The 18,923-nt window shown below is 41.8% G+C and overlaps 1 protein-coding gene across 1 annotated transcript in view; it reads right to left on the reverse strand.

Annotated features, from left to right (window-relative positions):
- The window catches only part of MROH8 (maestro heat like repeat family member 8), a 61,507-nt gene that overhangs the window by 24,466 nt on the left and 18,118 nt on the right, over window positions 1–18,923 (reverse strand). Inside the window, exons 5-12 of the mRNA XM_082746300.1 lie at window positions 18,209–18,288; window positions 17,316–17,460; window positions 13,893–13,988; window positions 12,155–12,259; window positions 7,014–7,149; window positions 5,375–5,493; window positions 4,128–4,280; window positions 1,432–1,592 (exon numbers count right to left, since the gene is read on the reverse strand). Coding sequence (XP_082602426.1) covers window positions 1,432–1,592; window positions 4,128–4,280; window positions 5,375–5,493; window positions 7,014–7,149; window positions 12,155–12,259; window positions 13,893–13,988; window positions 17,316–17,460; window positions 18,209–18,288 — 995 coding nt within the window. The remainder of the gene's footprint in view (window positions 1–1,431; window positions 1,593–4,127; window positions 4,281–5,374; window positions 5,494–7,013; window positions 7,150–12,154; window positions 12,260–13,892; window positions 13,989–17,315; window positions 17,461–18,208; window positions 18,289–18,923) is intronic.

The raw sequence follows: 18,923 nt of genomic DNA on the forward strand, positions 1-18,923 counted from the left end.
CATAACTTGATCCCAGGACCCTGGGATTATGACCTGAGCTGAAGGCAGGCGTTTAACGACTGAGACAACCAGGCATCCTGACAAGTAGTAAAGATAACAATAATGTATTAGAGAAACGTATAAAAGAATATTCTATTTTATTTTAGTCAATTAATTTACTTTAAAGATTTTATTTTTAGGTAATCTCTACACCCAATGTGGGGCTTGAATTTACAGCTCTGAAATAGAGTTGCAAGCTCTACCAACTGAGTAGAGTTTTTCTTCTTATTAAAGAATAAAGGATTTTATTAAAATATTAAAAAATAGATATGTATTAACTCATTTTTTTCTTTGGATGGGTAAAAATCTTTGATTTAATGGTAGAGTGTCTTATATTCAGCTTAAACCAATCAAATCAGTAAAAAAAAAAGTCACTAAAAAAAAATCAGCACTACACCAAGACACTGTGAGAACCATTCAGTGAAAGTGGTTTTCAAACAGTTTAAAGCTAGGAAATCTTTTCTCCAAATACAATAACTACCCAGAATCGTGATACATGAAGCAGACAAGATGAGATGCCACTTTGGGGGCATCTGGCTGGCTCAGTTGGTAGAGCATGCAACTCAGTCTTGGGGTCATGAGTTTGAGCCCCAAGTTGGGTATACAGCTACATTAAAAAAAAAAAAAGAAAGAAAGAAAAGTAAGAGACAGATGATGCTCTGGTTGAAGGGGGTGGGGGCCTAGAATCTTCTCTTAATGCCTCACTGCCTTCCTCAGAAGGGATCTCTTGGAAATTCCAGGATGTCTCCAACTCTGAAAGCCACAAGTCTAAAAAAAAAATCATCTTTTTTGTTCCTCCAAATGATTTATTCTTATTTATGAATTTATTTTTATTTTCTTTTTTGTGTTTATGTTCTGGCTAAATCTCAAGTACATTACAGACATCATGATATTTATCCCTAAATCACTTCAGTATTGATCTCCTAGGAATAAGAATATTCTTCTGTACTACCACATTGCCATTTCATTTCTAAGAAAGTTACACTAGTTCAGTAATCAATTACAGAGTCTATATTTAAATTTTCTCAAAATGTTCTTTCCATAGCTTTTATTTTCATCCAGGATCCAATAGAGTTCACATATTGCATTTGGTTATATTTCTTTAGTGTCTTTTTATTTAGAACAGTGCCCCAGCATGTTTTCTTTAATGACATTAATTTTTTTGAAGAGTTCAATCCAGCTGTCTTATAAAATGTTCTCATTCTGGATTTGTTGGATTGTTTCCTTATGTTTATGCAATATATCCTGACATATATTGCAGTATCTGTCTATATCTTATCTCGTCTACAAGAATATCAACAGATTTTTGAGAGCAGCCACATTCAACAATACCAGGGGCTGTGTCACCCACCCCAGTTTAATTCAGAGGCTGTATGTACCAGGTTCTGTTACCTGTCATATGGTACTGGATGACACAGAAGGTGGCTGATCACTGTATCTGTGTACTTGGGCCTGGAGATAAACAAACTCACAGTATTTATGATTTGTCGTCGGACTCTAGGCTGGCTGATTATGGAGAGTCGGGCACAGATCACTCCCATAATTTCTGGCACCTGAAGAAGGAAAACAAATCACTGAGACCTTAATCCTGTGGGACAACGACAGTTACTGAGGATACTGTGGCTCTTTCTGAAAGGTCCTGGGGGGGGGGGGTGACAAGAATGTTTAATATATTATCAAAACTACTTAAGGGGCACCTGGGGTGGCATAGTCGGTTGAGCTCTTGGTTTCTGCTCTGATTGTGATCTCATGGGTTGTGAGAATGAGCCCCATGTCAGCCCCAGCTCTCTCTACACCCCTATAAGTAAATCTTAAAAAAATATTTTATCTATTCATTTGAGAGAGAGAAAGAGAGAGAGTGAGAGAGCGCACAAGCAAGGAGGAGGGGGCAGAGGGAGAAACCAATTCCCTGCTAAGCAGGGAGCCTGACATAGGCCTCAAACAAGAATCCTAGGATCACCACCTGAGCCAAAGGCAGACGCTTAATGGCCTGAGGCACCCAGGCACACTAATAAATAAATCTTAAAAAAGAAAAAAACACTTAAAATAAATCTGCACGTATGTATACATACATAAAATGATTTAGAGGAACTTTGAATGATGGGATATTTATTTTTTTGCTTACATATTTTTAAATTTCTCTTTGATGACTATACATTGATTTTATAATAAACCAAACTAGTAAAAGTGTTGCAAGGAAGTTGGGATTTTTTTTTCCACTCTGACTCTGAGAATGTCAGGGGAATTCATACTTGCCTTCCACCCAGAGATGTCTACCATACTCAGGAGAAGGAAACAGGAGCCATCGAGCCTTGGTCCATTATTTTGCTTGGCCTACTCTGCCCACTCATAGACTCATGGCTTCAAGTCTGTGGCTATGTCAGCCTCTCAGAGAGGCAGTCATCAACACCCTTATAATAAGATGGCCCTCATTACGCCCAGTTGCCGGAAGCTGGTTTAAGCTGGCATGCGATGCAATTCTGGTCACTGAAACATGGGGGAAAAAAACCTTTTGGGAAGCACATTTCTCCCTGATTAAAGGGACAAAAGGAGGACAATATCTCTCTTCTTTGCTGGATAAAGCCTTATTTTCTTAATAAAGTCTAAAATTGCTGTGACCACCTTATGACTACATGAACGGGAAGCGTGGCAGAAGGAAAAGCCCCCCAGCTCTTTGATGACACTGCTGAGTTGCTGAGCCAGGTTCTAGAAAATGCTTCCAGCCTTCTTCTTATACAAGAAGGTAAATCCTTTATTTTTTTTTTAAAGTTTTATTTATTTATTTATTTGTCAGACAGAGATCACAAGTAGGCTGAGAGGCAGGTAGAGAGAGAGAGGCAGAAGCAAGCTCCCCACTGAGCAGAGAGCCCGATGCGGGGCTCAATCCCAGGACCCTGAAATCATGACCTGAGCCGAAGGCAGAGGCTTTAACCCACTCAGCTACCCAGGCACCCCTAAACCCTTTATTTTTAAAGATTTATTTATTTGAGAGAAAAAGAGGCATATATGCGAAGCTGTAGGAGAGGCGGAGGCGGAGAGGGAGAGAGCATCTCAGGCAGCGTCTCATGCTGGGTGCAGAGCCTGATGTGGAGCTCCATCCCATGACTCTGAGATCATGACCTGAACTGAAACCGAGAGTCAGATGCTTAACCTACTGAGCCACCTAGACGTCCTGAGATAAACCCTTTAAACTTAAATTGTGTGTAAGCTTCGCAGAGTTGGTCTTTTTGCAGCTGAAAGCACACAACTGCTAGAAAGGTCCATCTCACCGTGTTCTCATCACATGTTCTTTTGCATCTTTGGTATTTTAATAGGTGAAAAAGTGGGTTTTCGTCATTTCAAAATTAATTTTTTTATTTTTATCAAAGTGCAACATGTATCAATTTAAGAAGTTCAGTGGTATTTCAAGGCTCTCTCCTGCTTATTCCTCAGGTACGCTTTCCAGGGACTACTATTTTTATCCTTTTTATCTCTTTCAGTACGTCCTCTCATAGTTCTTTTATCTTTTTAAGATTTTTATTTACTCAGAGAGAGAGAGTGTGTGAATGCACAAGCAGAGGGAAGGGGAGAGGGAGTCCAATGTTGGGTTTGATCCCAGGACTCTTGGGATCTTGAACTCAGCCAAAAGCAGACGTTTAACTGACTAAGCGATCCAGGTGCCCCTCCTCTCATATTTCTAAATGATATTATTATATTGTTATTTCTATATCTGTTGATTTTAAGCTTACTAAGTTGGCCTCCTTCGAGGATTGATGATGGCTTGATTTTTAAAAGTCTGACACCTTTATTAACCTGGATGAGGAAATAAGTTGAAGTTTCCATTCTTGTGCTAATTAAATCTTCCCCCAAAACTACACAGTTCTGGGAAATATGGAGCACACCTTGGATTTTAAAACTATCCATCCCTAGTGGTACATACAGTGGTTGTTTTTCACATGCTTGTCGAATGGAAGTCCACTGACCCACAGGGCCTGGACCTGTTCAGTTGTTACTCTCTGTGGAACAGGAGCAGCAGGAGAGCTCTTAGCAGCTGCAGGAGGGGAGATGTCTTGCCAATATACCCAGGAAATGGCTACTGAGCTTTTTACCTTCTCAAATCGGGACTCCGCATTTTTTACCAATGTTATCAGCAATTCTCCTGCTGATTGCTGGGTGCAGGGATTTTTCAGATTTTCGAGGCTATCCAATGTAGTCATTACAAACTGGCAGAGCTCATTGGAATTGAGAAAAACTTCGAAGACCTGAAATGATTCAGGGAAGATGCATTTTCAAGAGATTTAGTATGACAGAATGCTGAATAAGGAATATTACCTTAATTTTGTTATGCTAATCAGAGAGGCATACAAATATGTACAAGGCTGTTTATTTCAGTCTTGTCTGCAGAAGTAAAAAACTAGAAGCAAAATGCCCACTAGGGTCTGTGTGTGGCTTTTCTATAGTTCTGAGTTTTAGAAAGAGGTTTTATCACTGAGATCCTCAGAAACAGTCACACTTTTATAGGAACAGAACTCAAGGAGCTATATAGCTCTAAGTGTCCAGCCAGAGCTACAATGCCTTGGCTGGAGACAATCTATTAAGAGAATGTTTCATTCTGCTTCTCATTGTACTTGGCAGTGTATAAGGTCTTTCACATGACGGTAACAGGTGTAATCTACTGGGCACTTACTATATGACTGGCACTAAGCAAAGCATTTTCTGTACAATATCTCATCTAACCTTTACAACCCAATTTTTATAGATCCTCTGTACAGTTGAGGGAACAGATGCACAGAGAATTTAAACTGCCTGACACCTTACACCCTACCTGAGTACAATTTGTAAGTTTTCTTTTTTCTCCTATCTCCAAGAGAGTGCTGGGTACCTAGTGCTTAAATGTTTGTTGAATAATGAATATATATATTAATTAAAAAGTGTATGGCTTGTCGGGTCAACTACAGCCTCTAACAGCTCCTTTGTTTTTGTTTTTAACAGTTCCTTGTTGGACAAGAGTTTATACTACTACGAGGCTAGCTAAGGTTAAGAGAGTGATCAATGAAGCAGAGGTTTCTGAAGAGACATCCAGAGCTACCAGGCCCACTGACAGGTTGATCTAAACCATTAAACTAATAGGGCAAGGTGTGTAAGAATCACAACCATGGTAACTTGTCTCCAAACAATGGAATGTTTAGAGAGCAAATTCTCTGCGCAATCTTCTACATTTAGTTTTATAAGAAATTACAAGAACTTTTCCCAAAGTGGTTTTACATTCTCATGACAAAATGTATGAGACTTCTGGTGATTCCACAACCTCTCCAACATTTCAAGTTGTCTTTATAATTTTAGTCATTCTAATTACCTGGGCAATTTTGAAGGGACAACTGTAGAACCGTTTAATACTGTAGAGTTCGAGGAGTTCTCTGCACTTTTTCATTGCTCTTCTCAAGCTTGGGTGATTTTTCTTCTCATAACTGATATCTGAGAAGAAAATGTGAAATATTAATACTTTCTGGTTTATTTCTTTTTCTTTTTTTTTTTTTTGATTTTGCAAGTTTGGTCAATCCCCAGGTTGAAGTGAATCCTAAGATCTCTTTCCTCTTATCTTTCCCAGTTGGATAAAAATGCCTGGGGGACGGAGTGTGTGTTAGTCTGAAGGCTGATTTTTCCCCTCTGTTGTCAGACAATATATAAAAAAGTCTGAAAGAAAAAGAGAAGTGTTTTTTTTAAGAACAGAACTTTTTGAGTGATTTGGAAGTACAACCATGCCAAACCATTCCGCCAATGGTGAGGACTTTTGAGGGGTTTCCTTTGAAGCTCACGTCCCCATATAAAAATCGTAGTTTTGCAGGGTCTGATAATTCCAGTACTAGAACTCTTTCTGTGTCCAGTTTTGCTGATTAATGAGTCTGCCAATACTCTGTCACGGTGCTCTGTTTTCATGTTGCGTTGTGACTCATGTTTCTTGGAAATTTATTTATGGGAAGTTTTTGAATGCTTGGTTGGGGATACTGTCTCTCCAACTGGAAAATACACTCTTTGGGAGAAGGGACTTCATCTGTCTTGTTCACCAAGGTGCCCCTAAGACAACAAGTGTTTCATAAATATTTGTTGAGTGAATAATCAGTTGTATTTCCTTGGCTATATGTCTACGGACTCAGAGCTGCCCAGAGATGCAATGGCTATTTTGGGAATCATAGAACTTCCTTATCCTTGGGATGAGGAAGCCCAGGCAGGGCAACTACTTGGTGGGGGTAGATTAGACTGAGACTCAAATGCTGGCAGGACACTGGGCTAGATACCTTCTAAAGTCTGTCTTATGTGGCGGGGGGCGGCCAATGATTCTTCCTTGACCACAGTGGCCCTATTTCTATTTTTTGAACTCCTCAAGTTCATACCTCTTCCTCTGCTCGATATGCTCTTCTTACATCTTTACCTGGCTGAAGGTATCCTCAGAGAGGCCTTTTCTGAATCCCACAACTAAATGGGATTCTTCCTTACGGCCCCCGCACTTCTCTTTTAGCACTTATCTTTGTTTATGATAACAGACTTATTTGTTGATTCTTTGATGGTTTGATTCCCTCACTAGATTCTGTTTCATGTAAGGATAGGATCACTTGCATTCTGGTTACTGACAGATCCCGAGTAAGCACTCAGAAAACATTTGTGGGATAAATAAATAAAAGAAGGCCCAAAGGATGGCAAAAACTTCTACTTCTGACCAAACTAATCACTCCAGTTTGTCCACAGGGCCATATGTTTGGCTGCTCCAACTCCACAGCCACGCAGACGGCCAACACTGATGGGTCTGATCTGGTGTTCTGATTCTGATCATTAAGTCCGTGTTCCTTCATCTCTGCCTGTGGACGATGTACCTTTCTCTTTACAAACTACCATAAGAAGTCCTTCTAGAAGGTGGGGAATGAGGGCACAAAGAGGACTGGTGCTTGCACTGTGCTAGAGGGTTGACTTGGGCCTCGCTGCCTTCAGCAGAGCCTTACACTTCAGCCTCAGGGTGATACGCAGCAGGTAGTGCGTGCCCTCTGCGGCCTCCTCAGCTACCTGCTTCACTGGGTCCCCGCACAGTAGGGCCATCAGAGCCACTAGGTGCCCAAGCCTTTGGAATCGCAGTGGAAGCTAGTTGGGAAGAAAAAGAAGAAATCCCATTAGCATGCAGGTGCATCTTATGCCTTAGATTTGAATTCTTTTTTTTTTTTTAAAGATTTTATTTATTTATTTGACAGAAAGAGAGAGATTACAAGTAGGCAGAGAGGCAGGCAGAGAGAAAGGGGGAAGCAGGCTCCCCGCTGAGCAGAGAGCCCGATGCGGGGCTTAATCCCAGGACCCTGAGATCATGACCTGAGCTGAAGGCAGAGTTTTAACCCACTGAGCCACTCGGGCACCCCTGAGATTTGAGTTCCTGAGAAGTGATTCCACTTCTCCCCTTGACTCAGGAAAGTGCAAGAGTTACATTCAGCCCCTGGATTTCTTTAGGGTAAACACTTAACATGCGTAGATACACTATGTACATCAGACGGTATTAAATAGGACAGAGTCCAATCTAAATAGCAATCTGAAAACTGAAAAAGCTTTATATATAAAGATGTTCATTCTAAGAAGATTAAATTCTACTTTAAGAAAACCACAAAGGGGCACCTGGGTGGCTCAGTGGGTTAAGCCGCTGCCTTCGGCTCAGGTCATGATCTCAGAGTCCTGGGATCGAGTCCCACATCGGGCTCTCTGCTTATCGGGGAGCCTGCTTCCCTCTCTCTCTCTCTCTCTCTGCCTGCCTCTCTGTCTACTTGTCATCTCTGCCTGTCAAATAAATAAATAAAATCTTAAAAAAAAAAAAAAACCACAAAGCACTAATTTCTTGTTTAAATTGATGACCTTCCCATGTGTTCCAAATGGAATAACAAGCTAAAACCTGTTATTTCTATTAACATTGTTTTTAAATCAGATTTTTCAAATGTTAGAAACCACGATATGAAGTGCTCTTATCTGCTCAAACCTAAGGAAGAACATTTTAAAGTGGTGCCATATAGGAAACAATTATATTTTGATTTTGTACTAGTTAAAAAGTGCTAAATTTAACCACATGAAATTATTGTTTACAGATTAGGGACAAGGGCTGATGACAGGATCCAGTGGGGCTGTGACTTCCAGATGCCCTCAAACATACAGTACTTCTAAACTCAACTCTGGCCAGAAGCTATTTTGCTAGCATATCAGAGTAATCTGTATTTTTATAAGTGATTTCTACTTTTTTTTTTAAGATTTTTATTTGACAGAGATCACAAGTAGGCAGAGAGGCAGGCAGAGAGAGAGGAGGAAGCAGGCTCCTCATGGAGCAGAGAGACCGATATGGGGCTCAATCCCAGGACGCTGGGATCATGACCTGAGCCGAAGGCAGAGGCTTTAACCCACTGAGCCACCCAAGTGCTCCTGATTTCTATTTTTATAGACCTCTTTTTAAAAAAAAACCCACATTTTTATAAAAATGAAAAAAAAATAGGGGTGCCTGGGTGGCTCGGTCAGTTAAGTGTTTGCCTTTGACTCAGGTCATGTTCCCAGCTAGGGTCCTGGGATCAAGCCCCAAGTAGGGCTCCCTGCTTAGCAGGAAGCCTGCTTCTCCCTCTCCCTCTGCACAGCTCCCCCTGCTTATGCTCTGCCTCTCTGTCAGATAAATAAATAAAATCTTTTAAAAGTGAAAAGAAAAGGGGCACCTGGGTTGCTCAGTGGGTTAAAGCCTCTGCCTTCAGCTCAGGTCATGATCCCAGGGTCCTGGGATGGAGCCCTGCATCAGGCTCTCTGCTCAGAGGGGAGCCTGCTTCCCTTTCTCTCTCTCTGTCTACTTGTGATCTCTGTCTATCAAATAAATAAATAAAAATCTTAAAAAAAAATGAAAGGAAAAGAAAGAGATATTTATTGTAGGACTGTTTTTAAAGACCACATATTGGAAATAACTGCCTAGTAGTAAAGAGAACTATGATATAATGACTCCATGAATATAACCATTAGGAATCAAGTATCCCAGGAATTTATAATAAGGTGGGAAAATGTGCTAGTTTGCTAAGTGAAAAAGTTGGAGGCAAACTTGACGTGCATCATTTAATACAATATAAAAATTTGTTTATTGATATTTTGCTTATTAGGGAAAAAAGAAATATAATTTAAATAGTGAAAAAAAGTAAAAAGAATAAATGTAAATTAACAAAGACAAACTAGAAAGTGAAGGTAGCAAAGATAAATGTTATGAATTTGGTTAGCATGCAGAATGCACAATCATTTGCTCAAGGTAGGTCCCAGAACTAGGCTCTGAACTTTCTCAGGGCTCATGTGGAGTTACATACTGTGTCTCATATAATATGATTCACACTGCCCATAAGAGAAGCAGCAAACACCGGGCAGAGGAAGCACAATTGTTCCTGGGACTGAAGCAAAGAGAAATTCCTTCTGTGGCTCTTTAGAAAAATGGACTGAGATATTGTGAAGAGTAGCCTGTTTCACTGATTTACAATCAGCACAGCAACACCTACACAAAGCTGTGTAATGTCTTCCGCTCACAGATACAACCATTCATCCCCTCAACAGATACTGAGTGTCACTTATGAACCGGGAATGGTTATGAGAACGACACTTACGGTCGCAGCACTGTGACCGGCACGGTGGATACAAGCTGTGAACAAAAGATCACATCCCTGGTCGTGGAAGGGATATTCTAGTTGGAGGAACACAAAATAGCAAAGAAATAAAATTTATTGTGTATTCAATGGTCATAAATGCTGTGTAAAAAACCAAAAATGTACGGAAGAAAAGACAGGAATTGGCAGTTTTAGAATGACGAGGGAAGACCTCACTGATGTTGAAAGCAGGGACTGAGCCCTGTGGAGATCTGGGAGACCAGCATTCCGGGCAGAGGGAACGGCAAGCAAGCGCGAAGAGAAAGGACTGTGTTTGCTGTTTTTGGAAGAATGAGTAGGTTGGGTTGGCTGGAGCAAACGAGAGCAAAAGAAATAGGAGCTAGATGAGGCTGATGGTATGGCAATGTAGGCAATACTTGAAGGATTTTGGGTATTTTTTCTGTGGAGAGTTGTGAACAGAGAAGGGACATCAGCTGACTCATGTTTGTTGAATGCATCTTTTTTTTTTTTTTTTTGAAGATTTTATTTATTTGACAGAGATCACAAGTAGGCAGAGAAGCAGGCAGAGAGAGAGGGGAAAACAGGCTCCCTACTGAGCAGAGAGCCCAATGCGGGGCTTGATCCCAGGAACCTGGGATCATGACCTAAGCCGAAGGCAGAGGCTTAACCCCCTGAGCTGCCCAGGCACCCCTGTTGAATGCATATTTGATTGAGCATCTACTGTGTGACATAGCTTGTGCTAGGCACTGGGGATGTTCTGGTGAACAAGACAAGGATGATCACCCATGGAATTTACATTCTCTAAGAGAAAAACAGGAAATAAATAAGGAAACAAACACAATGACCTCATTTTAAGAAGCCTTAGGAAGGAAAGAGTGATGAGACAGAGGAGCCCCAGCATAGATCTATTTGTAAGTAAAGGCCTTTTTGAGGTGGAAACACTTGAACTAAGCACTAAAGAATGAGGAGTTAGCTATGTGAAGAGTTGGGGAAGGTCATTCCAAGCAGAGGAAGTAGTAAGTGCAAAGGCCAGGAGGCAGGAAGAGCTTTATATGGTAAGGAATAGAAAGGAGGCCAGTGTGGCTAGAGTAAGTCAGGGTGTGCAAGGAGGCAGGCAGGAACTAGATCATACAATACCTTGTATTCTAGGAACAGCTGAAAAAATCCCTGGAGCAAAAGAGTGACATGAGTTTCAAGATGATAACTCTGGCATGGGGAGAACTAGAAGGAACTTAAGTGCATACTCATGCACAAGTGTTCTCAGAAGGAATAAATAAAATTGTTAACACTGCCTATCTCTGGATGATAACAACTCAATTAAGCTGATAAAGCTATGGACCTTCCAGAAAACTCCAGAAGACTACACCACACAAAATTCTGCCTATAGCATTCCAGATGTTTACAGACTCCAATGGCATCTCAGTTTAGCACCTTTAAATTAGCAGATCTCCCTAGGAAGAAAACTCTAAGGAAGATGTTCAGAGCCTAGGGAAAGGTTAATGTATAAGAGGGAGTCATTTGAAACTCATCTTTAGTTTGCAGCCAACATTAGAGATGGAAAAATGCAGAAGGAAAAACAATGTGATGACAGAATAGCAGGGTAGTCAGTGGTGGCTAGAAGTTGTTTTTATGAACTAAAGAGAGAAAAAAGGAAGTAGCATAATTTGAGGGACTGAACTTACTTCAGTAAGGAGGTAGGAAGTTTGGACGTATGTCCAGTAGGAGAAATAAGAAAGTTAGAGGGATGCCAACCTTCTAATAAGCACGACTGTTAGAATATTTAAATCAAGGACAAATTGTCAAAGGAAAATTAGCATTAGGACCTAGAATTCCTACCCCACCAACTTTTCTTGCAATTCCCAGGCCTTGTTATGCAGACTAGAGAAATGATGGCTGCAGCACAGGAGAAGCTCTAGTGCCTGGAAGATCTGTTAGGAAAGAGGAAAGAGACTCACAGATGAAGAAAGGAATAGATCTAGGAAGGAAGGAACTCGTTTGAGAAACTCTTTTCAGAAGGTATGGAGAAGCATTCAGAAGAACTGAGAAGCGAGAGAATGAAAGAGACAAATGACAGGGTTTAAAAAGAGGAGCCCCAGAACCCTTCTCTGTGAGATGCTGGGAGATATTTAACTTGATTTACTTACATTTGTTGCTGGACTTTGTTACTCCAAATACAACACTGCACAGAGTCCAAGCCACTGGGGAACCTCAGATATTTTTAGGTCACATTTATTCCTTCCTTCATTCAAAAATATTTACTGTATTGTTATGTTCCAGCTCTTGTGCTAAGCAACAGGGAGGCAAGGTTAATCCATATAGTACCTAGCCTCAAACTGCTCAAATTTTAGAGGGGCAGATATGCAAATAATGCTAAGTGCCATGGTATTATCTGGGGCACCAAGTGAATCACCAGTTTGGGGAGTCATACAGTGGAGGGGAAATGGCAGTAATGGGATGGTTTGGGATCCCTCCTCCTGAGTGACTGAAGGGCTGCTTACCTTCAGGCTGAGGTGTCCAGATAAGCACTTTAGAACTTGAGCCATGCTGGCTGTGGCCCTTTCCCGCTCATGGTCTTTGGCTGATTGTAACCAGGGGTCCATTTGCTGTGAAAAATAAAGGAAGCCTAAATGATTTACCAGGAAGATTTGGGATAACTCCTTTGTTCTGCTTTGAAGAAAATGTGGAGAGAAGGTCCACAGGTCATCACTATATCTGAAAATGTCTTCCTAAAATGATAAGCCAGTGGGGATTAGAAATGAAAGTGGTGGGAAGGCAAACAGATTTGGGATCAATGGCCTGGCTTCCAAAGAGGCTTATTTTCCAGACTTATTTCCTGTTCATCCCGCTTTCTTCAATTATTTACCCTATTCTCCTGTATGTTTCTAGTTTTCTGAAATGTGCTTTGGGAGGAAAGAACACCAATGTCATGTTATTAAAGAACTCTGAGGATGGAGAAATTGCATCGGTCTGCAACAGTCTGGGAAGAATTCCTGGAGAAGGTAACATTCACGACTAGGATCTTCATAAAGGTGCCATTTTGTGGCCCCATGTGGCCAAGAAAAAAAACTTCTCCTTTCTGGTAAAAGGAAGAGTTTGAATTAAGCTGCCAACACAGAAAAATACAAGGCACAACTGGACAAAGGGGAGAAACCCAGTCTGGCTGGAGTGTTGATGTACAAACAGAAGAAGCATGAGAACTAACGTTAAGGTCAACTGTGGCAAAGATAAATGTCCATCTACACTTGGGCACAGATGATTAATAGTATTTTAAAGGGTTATTCCTTTCTGGGATATCTGTCTCTTAAAAGGGGACAAGACAGTAAGACGCTTGAAGCGCAGTGAATGCACTCTAGAGAAAAAATCTCTAATGACAGAATGGCATAAGCTGGAAGGGGTACAGGTGGGGACAGGCGGTAATTAATGACCTTGAATTCTGCCTGGTGGGCACCTGCCTATTTACTCACTCATGAGGTGACCCTGTTCTCTGGCCACTGATTGAAACCCTTCTACGCTAGTAAGCAACAGGAATTTAAGGAACAGTAACAGCAACCATTAAGCCACTTACTGAAGGTCATTTATTCAATACTCACCATAATTACTATCTCAATTTGAAAGTGAGATAAGACTCTGAGAGATTACATTCTTTGCTTTATACCCCAGGAATGGCACAGAGTCAGAATTGGAAGCCAAGTCTAATGCAAAATTGATAGCTGATACTCTTAACTGCTGTACTCTTTTTTTTTTTTTTTAAAGATATATTTATTTATTTTAGAGAGAGAGAAGTGTGTCACTTCTCTCTGGGGGGAGAGAGAGAGGGAGAGAATCCCCAGCAGACTCCCCACAGAGTGCGGAGCCTGACACAGGGCTCAATCTCACGACCCCAAGATCATGACTTGAGCTGAAATCAGGAGTCAGACACTTAACCAACTGTGCCACCCATGCACCCCTATGCTAGCTCTTTAAACTTAATTCTTCCACATTTTTGAAAAATTTATCTCCTTGACAGAGAGAGACAGCGAGCGAGGGAACAGAAGCAGGAGGAGTGCGAGAGGGAGAAGCAGGCTTCCCGATGAGCAGAGAGCCCGATGCGGGGCTTGATCCCAGGACCCTGGTATCATGACCTGAGCTGAAGGCAGCCGCTTAATGACTGAGCCACCCAGGTGCCCACCTTCCACATTTTCTTCCAATTTCACGAGTTAATAGAAATAGTTTCCCTTTTTCTCTATCCTAATTTACCTTAAAAATGGTGTCAAGATTTTCCAGATGTGGGTCTTTGACTACCAAACTCTGGAGCATCTCAGAGAATGCTTGAAATGTCTGCCTGTAGAGACACTGAAAAGGCACAGGATCAGTGATGTCCCCAGCCCCCACCATCATGAAGTTCCCCAATTCTATACAATTCTTTTTTTTTTTTTTTTTGCTTCTCCACAGTTTATTTTTTCTTCTTTCCAAGTTTTTTTTTTTTTTAAAGATGTTATTTATTTATTTGAGAGAGAGCGAGAGAGAGCACGAGTGGAGTGAAGGATCAGAGGGAGAATCAGACTCCCCGCTAAGCAGGGAGCCCAACGTGGGGCTCAATCCTGGGCCTCTGGGATCACAGCCTGAGCCAAAGGGAGATGCTTAACCGACTGAGCCACCCAGGTACTCTTCTTCTTTCCAAGTTTTTGCTTAAATTCCTGTTAGTTAGGAGCACCTGTGTGGCTCAGATGGTTAAGTGTCTGCCTTTGGTTCAGGTCATGATCCTGGGATCCTGGGATCGAGCCCCATATTGGGCTCTCTGCTCAACCTGTTTCTTCCACTGCCTGCTGGTCTGCTTACCTGTGCTCCCTCTCTCTCTGTGTCAAATAAATAAGTAAAATCTTTAAAACAAACAAAAATCAGATGTTTTAAAGAAAGTAAATTCCTGTTAACAGAGTGTAATATTAGTTTCAGGTATAGAATTTAGTGATTCATCACTTATACACAACACCTGGTGCTCTACAGTTCAGCATCTGTTTCTTGGTTTCCTCTCTCTCCCCACCATGTTCATTTGTTTTCTTTCTTAAATCCCACATAAGAGTGAAATCATATGGTATTTTTCTTTCTCTGCCTGGCTTATTTCACTTAGCATAATACTCTCTAGCTCTATCCACATCTTTGCAAATGGCAAGATGTCTTTCTTTTTTATGGCTGGGTAATATTCCATTGTGTGTATGTGTGTATAATATTCACACCACTTTATCCATTCATCAGTCAACAAACATTTGGGCTCCTTCCATAATTAGGCTACTGGTGACAATGCGGCTGTAAACATCAGGGTGCATGTATCCCTTTGCTTTAGTGTTTTTGTTTTTTTGGGTAAGTTGCTGGATCATAGGGTAGTTCTACCTGTAACTTTTTGAGGAATGTCCACACTCCTTTCCTGAGTGGCTGCACCAGTTTGCATTCCCACCAATTACAATGTACACTTTTAATTAAAGCTCTTATCTTGCGACTTTACTCAAAAGCACAGAACCAGTGTGAAAGTACTGGTAGGCAGTTTGCGAGCTGAGGTGAAACAATATATTCATTTTCTTTTCTTTTTCTTAAGATTTTATTTTTAAGTAATCTCTACATGGGACTTGAATTTCCAATCCAGAGATCAAGAGTCTCATGTGCCACCAACTGAGCCAGCCAGGTGCCCCACAATACGTTCATTTTATTTTTTTTTTATTTTTATTTTTTTAAAGATTTTATTTATTTATCTGACAGAGAGAGATCACAAGTAGGCAGAGAGGCAGGCAGAGAGAGAGAGGAGGAAGCAGGCTCCCTGCTGAGCAGAGAGCCCGATGCGGGACTCGATCCCAGGACCCTGAGATCATGACCTGAGCTGAAGGCAGCGGCTTAACCCACTGAGCCACCCAGGCGCCCAATACGTTCATTTTAAATGGACATCTCAGCATTACTGGGAACACAGTTAATGATTCTAACTACATTTGTGAAGTTAGTTAGGGTCATCAAGATAGTTTTAAAATTTGACTTGTGACTCTTTCTGACATCTTTTTTTTTTTTTTAAGATTTTATTTATTTAATTGACAGAGAGAGATCACAAGTAGGCAGAGAGGCAGGCAGAGAGAGAGGAGGAAGCAGGCTCCCTGCTGAGCAGAGAGCCCAATGCAGGACTCGATCCCAGGACCCGGAGATCATGACCCGAGCCGAAGGCAGTGGCTTAACCCACTGAGCCAGCCAGGCGCCCTCTTTCTGACATCTTGAAACAAAGGGGAATAAAGTCCCCTTTGGCAACTGCTTTACCAACCAGTTTATTAGCTGCAGAAGAAAATCAAGGCCTTTGTATTTCCTCTTCTCTGACCGAAAGCTTCTCCTCCAGAGAGACCCATCTTCTCTTTTCAACTGTCACATCAGGAGGACTTTCCCTACCACCCTATATACAAAAGCCTCCCAACCACAGTACTCTTTGTCTCCTCTTTCCCTGTTCAATTTTTTTTTTTAAGATTTTATTTATTTATTTGAGAGAGAGCATGAGCGAGGAGAAGGTCAGAGAGAGAAGCAGACTCCCATGGAGCTGGGAGCCTGATGTGGGACTCGATCCCGGGACTCCAGGATCATGACCTGAGCCGAAGGCAGTCGTCCAACCAACTGAGCCACCCAGGCGTCCCATCCCTGTTCAATTTAAAAAAAAATTTTTTTTATTTGAGAGAGCCAGAGAAACAGAAAGCACGTGTGTAAGCAGGGGCAGCAGGGGATGGAGAGAGAGAATCTCCAGCAGACTGCATGAAGAGCAGGAGCCTGACACAGGGCTGGATCCCAGGTCCCTGAGATCATGATCTGAGCCGAAGTCAAGAGTCAGTTGCTTAACCAACTGAGCCAACTTTTAATATAGCATGTATTACCAGCTGATATACTTATCAGTGGTTTGTATGTCTACATTGGGATATAAGCTCCCCAGGAGAGAGAGGTTACCACTGTATTTCTGTTGCCTCTCATGATGTTTAGTATATGGTAACTCGGAGTATCTGCCAAGTATATGAACACTCTCACCTTATTTTAAAGCCAAAAGCCAGGAAAGAAGGAATGAAGGGGGAAAAAAAAAAAACGACAGAGAGAGGGTGCACCTGGTTGGCTCAGTTGGTTTAAGCATCTGATTCTTGATTTTGGCTCAGGACATCTCACCACAGGAATATGGGATGGAGTCCCATGTCGGGCTCAGAGACTGCTTGTCCCTCTTCTTCTGCACCTCCCTCCCTTTGTGCACATGTGTATGTGCTCTTTCTCAAATAAATAAGTAAAAATCTTAAAAAAAAAATAATAGAGAGGGCCACCTGGGTGGCGCAGTCAGTTAAGTGTCTGACTCTTGGTTTCAGCTCAGGTTGTGATCTCAGGGTGGTGAGATCTATTGAGCCCCGCATCGGGCTCCATGCTCAGCACAGAGTCTGCTTGAGGTTCTCTCTCCCTCTCCCTCTCTTTCTTAAATAAGTAAGTAAGTAAATAAATAAATAAGAAAAGGAAAGAGAAGAAAGGAAAATAAAGAGGGGGAAAAGCTATTTAATTTAACTGCTTATTTTATTCACAGACCTGGCTGAAATGACTTTTGGCTAGTTCCACAAAATTAAACGCACTCTCGAAGGGCCATGATCAGCTGACCCTGTGGATGGCAAGTTAGTAAACCAAAGCAGGAGTTACCTCTGTGTTGTAGGACCCACTTGGCATGATTTCCTGCAGCTGGATAAGAGTCGTTACAGAGGGCAGAGTCATTATACTTTTCGTAATAAGACTGAACAAATCAGCTCGATCTTCAGAGCCAAATAGCAAGTGGACATCTTGGTAACTAAGAAAAGACAGTTTAGGAAAAGTAATCTGGGAAGACATTGATCTGACATTGGTAAGCAGGGGTTGAGGGAACCCAAGAGGAAAGGTGGACTAATCGGTGTGTAATTCTGATGGAAGAGACAAAGGGCGTGCTTCTTAGCCTGCTTAGACAAATCTCACAAAATGCTGGAGGAAGAGTTTCAGGGCTCAGAGCTTCCATCCTTCTTCCCTGTCCCTCCCCGCCTTCCCGAGAGGTTACTGGAATGATATTCTTCTAGGGTTTCCTGCAGCTTAACCACGGAGGAAAGCCTGCTATAGTCTAACATGTAAACCATGATTTTCTGAAAGATGTTCTGCTGAATGTTTGTTAGTTTGGGGAATGGTGGATTGAACCAAGTAAAGAAAACTTTTTAACTATAGGATTTCTTAGGGCCTTTTAATAAGTTAAATAAATAGCAGGCAGCCCTTCCAAATTTCTTGGACTGTGGAACTCTACTGTCATGAAGCACTCAGGAGAGTAACTTTCCACTGAATATACCATGGACAAAACTGAACTCCAAAGAGGTTCCAGTAAGGTCTTTCAGATAAGGAGGGCAGCATATATAAAATCAAATTTCTTACACAGGAAACATGGATGGGTGTCCATTTCCCTCTATAAATAGTTTGCCTAAGTTAAAGATATGGAGCATGTCAGTTGGTTCTGGTATTGGTCATGACCAAGAGAGCAGTACATGTGTGTGTGGGGGGAGGGGGCGTGTGGGTGTCACCTGAGGTCAGCGATGGTGACAAAGACCTCCTGGCGCACGGAGCTGAAGAGAGAATGCACAGGCTCCTCTTCTACCAGCATCTGCAATGAGAGGGCAAGGACTTTAAACTAGAGTGGAGAACGTGCCACGTCCTTGGGCCAGATGATCGCAGATGTAGATGGTCTGCAAGAACCACTGCAGGGACTTCATCAGGTCCTGCTCTTGGCTCTGCAGGACTAGCAGCAGGACAGTGGCCAGGCCAGGAATTTAGTCTCTGGAGCCAGAGCATCAGGTCCGGCATGGCCTATTACTAGCTGTTGGAGTGGAAGTTATTTAACCTCCCTGTACCTCAGTTTCCCCATTGTAAATTGCTTATTTTATTCACAGACCTGGCTGAAATGACTTTTGGCTAGTTCCACAAACTAGTAACCGTATACCATCACAAGGCAACTGGGAACACTAAGAAGTTAATTCATAATTCCTAGTAATCCTTGAGAACTCTTAGCGTCTGTTACTCATTATTTTTACTACTTGTGATTGTTTCCAGTTTAGGCCTCCTAACTCCTCTTTCTACCAAGCAGCAATCTCTATGATAGGGCCCAATATTATTATGTGCTTGTCCTAGAATTTCCAAATTCCAAACTGGCAGAGTTTGGAAAGCTGCCTTGCTTTCCAGAAAAATCTGCACAGTGACAAGAGAGGAAAAAAAAGGCTCTGGAGCTAGACAGTATCTGGG

The sequence above is a fragment of the Mustela nivalis genome, assembly GCF_964662115.1.
Source record: "Mustela nivalis genome assembly, chromosome: 8".
Lineage (NCBI taxonomy): Eukaryota > Metazoa > Chordata > Mammalia > Carnivora > Mustelidae > Mustela > Mustela nivalis.